The sequence below is a fragment of the Tuber melanosporum genome (genome assembly GCF_000151645.1).
Source record: "Tuber melanosporum whole genome shotgun sequence assembly, scaffold_10, strain Mel28".
Lineage (NCBI taxonomy): Eukaryota > Fungi > Ascomycota > Pezizomycetes > Pezizales > Tuberaceae > Tuber > Tuber melanosporum.
The window spans coordinates 178,744-184,463 of record NW_003299150.1 but is presented as its reverse complement, the minus strand read 5'-3'; the positions used below and the strand labels follow the sequence as shown (position 1 = coordinate 184,463).

Genomic DNA, 5,720 nt, shown 5'->3' with positions numbered 1-5,720 from the left:
ATCAGCACTCAATTTACCCATTCGCATCTAAAGAGTAATTTACTAACCATTACACCAAACCCCTCCCGAATCACTACCCTCCTCGCCTCACCCACCACGTAAGTTCCCTGGCACCCATTCAGTTCCCAAGCGGAACCATTAAATTAGCTCGTGAGCCGCGACCCGATCATCCGTAATTATACGCCCGCCCCTCGAATCCACCGCCACCACTACCGCTGCGCGGGAAATTTCGGTCGCATAGAAAGTACCGGCTATCCACATTCAAACAGTATCGGCATCTTGCTGACCTACGATTTGCTGTTCTTTTGCTGCCCGTATTCCCCAGGAAAGCTGCTGGGAAAATACAAGCCTATGATCAGCCCATGGGCCTTGAATAATATAGTCCTTTTGCTGTTAGCAGGAGCAAGGAAAGTGCAAGCGGGGTTGTCACAACCTTTCCCCAGCAGTCGTGTCCACGGATTCCCCCCCCCCCAAGGTCAAATCCTTTTCAAATGACCACTTAATTTTTGCATTACCGGTATGGTAATCGCCAACCCGGCCGACTAGTGATATCGTTGGCGACAGCCTGTCCCAAATTACCGTCTCACCATATTAAATCATGCCAGAACCCTGTGCACCGCATACGTTCAGTTTTTTTTTTTTTTTCATTCAAGCGTTTCCAATATGCTAACGCCGACCGGAAGATAAACAATGAAAACCCGACGCTGAGTTAACGCCGAGTCTGTTGGTAGACCTTGGGTGGGATATGCATGTTTTACCCTTATATCTATAATCCCGCCTACCTATAACCGTCAAAAGATCAATAACGAGTGATATTCTATGAGCGCTTGTGGTGATCAGCGGATTTTTCCTCTCCCCCCTCCTGGATTGATAATGCCCTCTAAGCCTCGGCTCAAGTTTTTCTCAATCATTGTCACTAAGATAATTCCTTCGGAACGCCAAGGGTCGAAGGATATACTGGGTTCGCCGGGCCATCCGGGACGAACTTAAACCTCCGGGCCCGATCCAGCCCAACCGGCAACTTTGAGGTCTTGCTCTATAATGAGAGAGCAGTTTGGACCTCTGGGAAGATGGTCACTTTGGTCTCTGTGACTCACAAGATCCCCAGAGCAACGGGCAACCAGGGAGGAGCGAGCAGTGCGACGACACAAGTAAAAAACGGGTGGATAGGTCAGTCTATCGTTGAGAATATCTCACCCTTTGCGCCTGAAATAATTGACGAGCTATATACCAATATGGCTCAGAGCTATTTCCATCATAGCGTAAATGGGATTGTGCGGTTCCGGGAGTTAGGTATCTTACCAAAGATGAGGTATCATACATACCGGTATCATTAACAATCATGTGTCCCTGCTAGGTGTTTAGCTTGAGCTTGGCTTCTCTATCGGAAGCTATTCCTTCACTGTCTGCCGTATCACTTGGCGGTGAACGCGTGATGGTGACTACTGGCGTGGTCTTGGAGCAGGTGCTTCGCCATAGGTAAGACCTAACAAATTTGTAGAGTCATAGCGGTAGTGATAGTAACTACGGGTGTTTGTGATTAAGTACATGACATTGCATATATCGCCAAATCCCCCAATCGCCTGTGTATTCTGGTAGAGATGCAGCAGAAATGTAGTATATATGGGGGATGAAAGAAGAAAAGTAAATGAAGAAACAAATCGGGAAAACAGTCTCATGAAGATACTTAACTTCCGCATCAACAAAAACTCAATCGAAAATGGAAATAAATAAAAATCATATAAAAATCATAGCAACAAATCACTTAACCAATTCCAATTCCCCCAATCAAAGTATCTCCCCCTCCCAATCTATCCCATTAACTACCTCCTCTACCTCCCTCCCCCAGCGCCTCCTAATCTCTGCAATACACTCCTTAGCGCCGCCGCCCATAACACCACGCAGCTCACCGAGCCATCCAATCCACTTGGCCATAGCTTCTCCAGCAACACTCTCAATCCACCGCACCTCCCCGGGGATCATCGCCAGCGCGAGTAAATCCCCCGAGCCCAAAAAGCCTAACTTCCGCAATCCGTCCATCCAGCCCTCCTCCCCACCCTTCGCGAGCGAGATCCCTTCAAGCAAGTACTTCCGTATCCGCCCCTTCCTCACCTCCTCCGTCCCATCACCGCGATTGACCGCAGTCGCGTAGCGCGAGGCAGCAGTATGGAGAATCTTCCTCCAAACAACCTTAGTAATCTCCTGTTGGCTAAGAGTCTTATCGTGCGTGCGCGCGAGCTTCGTCATCAGGACGAAGCCCTCCATCGGGTACTTCCACGCGAGACTGTCTTCGCCCTTCTTCGGGCGTAGGAGGACGTCTGTTACCCATGCGCCTATGGGTCCCTTGTGCTCATCGCCGGCGACTTTGACTTCTCTCAGGACAATGTCCCGCGCGAATATTAGGGCCGCGCGGCGCTGGCGGTTCTCCTCGCTACCATCTTGCGCCGACCAGGTCTTTTCCAGGCAGTTTTCTAGCACAGCTAGGAACAGGACTGGGAGAAGGGGGGAGGGGAGGGTGTTTGGCGCACTGAGGGCTGAGTGCAAGACACTGCGCCAGAGTGCGGAATTGCGGGTCCAGGAGGCGAGCGGGAGAGTGGCGGTGGCGGGTTCTCGGAGCGGGGTCTCACGCTGCGCAACGAGTAGGGTGCTGCAGTCGTAGCAACACATCCAGCTTGATACTACGTCGTTATGTGGGGCGGAGCCGAGAGCGAGGGGGAAGAGGAGGGGTTGCGGAGGGGATGGAGCCTGGGTAGTCGGGCGTTTGAAGAGGATAGAGAGGAGAGTATTTGATTCAAAGCAGAGACTGCATTCGCCTAGGAATGCCCCGGTGGTATCCAGTGCTGCTGGTGGAGTGGGTTGGCGGGGAGGTAGTAGGGCAGGTAAATAGACGCTAGAGGGTCCCGGTGTGGATGGAATTGGGGATGCGGAGGTCAACGTTGAGCTGCTGAAACCGCTGCGTGTACTGCGGGTCAGAGATTCCAGAGCAGCTTCAATTGTGGCGTCTCTTGAACTCCTCACGGCAGAAGGAGGGATATAGGGCTGCTGTTGCTGTTGTTGTGGTTGGAATTGTTGCTGCCGTCGCTGTGGCTGTTGTTGGTATTGTGAGCTATTTCTCCTATGAGCCTCACGAAGCTGTGCCCTTAGCACATCAACATTGGCCCCAGACCCACCGCTGCCCCCGCCGACACTTGTCCCCCGCAACGCTTGTGTAAGCTGTTGCACCGACTGCGCTGCCTGCCCATCTGTCATCCCGCCCGCGGCCGGTGGGGGGGACCCAAACGCGGGAGTCTGATTCCTTTGCAACCAACTCCTCGCACTCCCGCTCTGCCCCTGAGCTTGCGCATTCAAAAGGATGCTCTGCAAATGATTCTGGTTCCCCAACAACTCCGTAACCTGCGCATCACTAAGGTCCGTATCAAAAAGTGTGCTAAAATTAACCCTGAGACCATCCGACAACGCAATTTCCTCCGATGACAACTCCAATGGCGGGGGTATGACCAAGTCCCGGAACGCGGTGCCGGGGTGAATGGTAGGCAGGTCCGACCAAGTAGTATAATCGCCAAGAACCACCGCCTCACCACCAGCAGTGCTAAGTCCTTCAAAACACCCCTTCGCAGCAAGCACGTAGCAGCGGCCATGGAGCTGCACATCCTGGTATAACAAAGCCGAATGCGGCACCGCTGCGAATGGTGACAAGCCAACGGAAATGTTACACTGCGCGGGCATTGACCCATCCGTGCTCCCGAAAACCACAACGACAACAGGGACCCCGTGCATCCGCTCCTGCGCCAAACAGGTCGAGAACCGCCGCACTTCCCATTCACTAATGTCCCCATCCGTCAACAAGAACCAGACCCCCGACGAGCGCAGCGCCGCCAAGTGTGGTCGCGAGAGGAGCAAGGAAACGGGATTGGTGCCCCCGCAGGACTCTAAAGAGCGGAGGCCCGTCGGCGCGCATGGAGCCTCGGCTTGGTGGTTCCAAGGCAGTATGCGTGCGTTCTGCTGGTCCGGCCGGAGGATTTGCTGGATTATGCTGGACATAAATTCTACTTCTGTCCGGAGAATTCGGCCCGCGGTGGAGCCACTGACGTCGACTGCGAGGGTAATGTTGGATTGGGAGAATGGGCGAGGAGAAGTAGACCGCGGCTGTGGGGGTTGGATTGAAATTGGGGAGCTTGGAGCTGGAGGCGGTGAACGAAATCCTCGGAATCCCGCTTGCGATTGTGGGGTTGGTGGTGCGGCGCTAGGAGCTTGTTGAGGCTGCCCTCTCCAACACCCCGCCGGGCGCTGCGGATACGGTATGTTCCCGCCTATCGGGAATACAGGTGGTAGATTCGCCCAGTGCGTAGACCCAATGTTAAACGAGGAATTGTTATTGTCGTTGTTACCATTGTTGGTATCACCGCCCTCAAGCCGCTGTGGACCCCCGCCCGGGTGTGGGCTCATGAGTGGGTTGTAAGCATCCCTCGACACAACTGGTGCTGGAGCCTGCGACTGCGATTGCGGCTGCGGCCGCCACTGACCGCCGGACGTGAATGCCCCCGGACTTTGTGGGGGATTCGCCCCTTCACCTCGGTTCGGCAACTGCGAGTAGTGCTGACGTTGCGACATCTCCTTGTAGCCGTGGATGGAAGGAGTCTTCTTGTTCTTCGCAACTTTACTACAAAAAGTACTAGCTTCCGTCGGCTCAGTGCAGTAGTATATCTAAAACTTGTACACTATTTTTCTCTTCCCTTCACTTCAGTTCACTTTGTTCCCCCTGGTGGCTTCCCCGTATGAAGAATATTGTAAAGACACACACCAGGATGATAAATTTGGTTGAAGGTAAAGACGAGTGCGGGGGATTTTATAGTGAGGAGGTGAGAGCGATGAGCGAGGCTGAGACTCTCTACTGACTCACCTTGCCGCAGGGTAAGAAGGATCGCCACGAGTCTCGAGTTCGGAGTCAGCCTTCTGATTGAACAGAGTTCCTGCAGGAGTGCCTCAGATTGGTTAATGTGCAAAAAAGTGCAATTATTACTCACAGGGGACTTATCTGAGTCCCTCTCTTGTGGGGGGAGTACCGGTACCAATGTGGCGAAAGGCTCGTGGGGTCTCGAACCTAGGTTTATGGGAAGAGCGCGGTACCGGTACCTTAAGGTAGGAACCACTTCGCAGCTCCAGAACCAATGCGCGCCTACACCAACCTTAGCCAGCGAGAAAACCCGAACAATTCTAATGCAAACCAGACCACCAAGACACATCGGTAGTAACCGGTATCATACCGAGTGTCGCACTAACAATAAATTCAAACCCATTCTGATAAATTACAGTAACGGTAGTAGACTACAGTCACCACCGCATTCTCGACGAAACTGGGCCACTGACGGACAAGGATCGGTAGGATTAGTAATGTTCTGTTACCCTACTTTGACCACCTCCTCCTTAGACTACCCTACAAAAAATACCGTATCATACCCCCATTACTTGTACTAGACTATAATTAGTCGCCGGCACCGTTTCATCGTGAATGCTTGATAGTCACCATGTCTGTGCAACGATCAGTATGATATCCTCCCTAAGTTACCATACAATGGCCCTATGATACATACCCATTCCACCCCCCCCCCCCCCCAAACTCCCATGAATATTAATATTGGACCGGAGTTTCCAGCATGGCTTGGCCCTCCCCTGGTATTGCCGCCCTACCTTTTAAAAACTTCCCCAAACAAAATCCACTT

The 5,720-nt window shown here is 52.7% G+C and overlaps 1 protein-coding gene; it reads right to left on the bottom strand.

The window, feature by feature from the left end:
* Positions 1-1,515: 1,515 nt before the first annotated feature.
* On the bottom strand, positions 1,516-5,302 carry GSTUM_00004120001 (uncharacterized protein). XM_002842463.2 has 2 exons: positions 4,800-5,302; positions 1,516-4,718 (listed from the first exon to the last, which is right to left on the bottom strand). Exon 2 carries the CDS (start codon positions 4,609-4,611, stop codon positions 1,789-1,791), a length of 2,823 nt encoding a protein of 940 aa, XP_002842509.1. The 5' UTR covers positions 4,612-4,718; positions 4,800-5,302; the 3' UTR covers positions 1,516-1,788.
* Positions 5,303-5,720: the final 418 nt, after the last annotated feature.

Bases quoted from the DNA above. Each gene is read 5' to 3' on its own strand.
- GSTUM_00004120001 (XM_002842463.2), bottom strand. From the start codon at position 4,611: ATGTCGCAACGTCAGCACTACTCGCAGTTGCCGAACCGAGGTGAAGGG.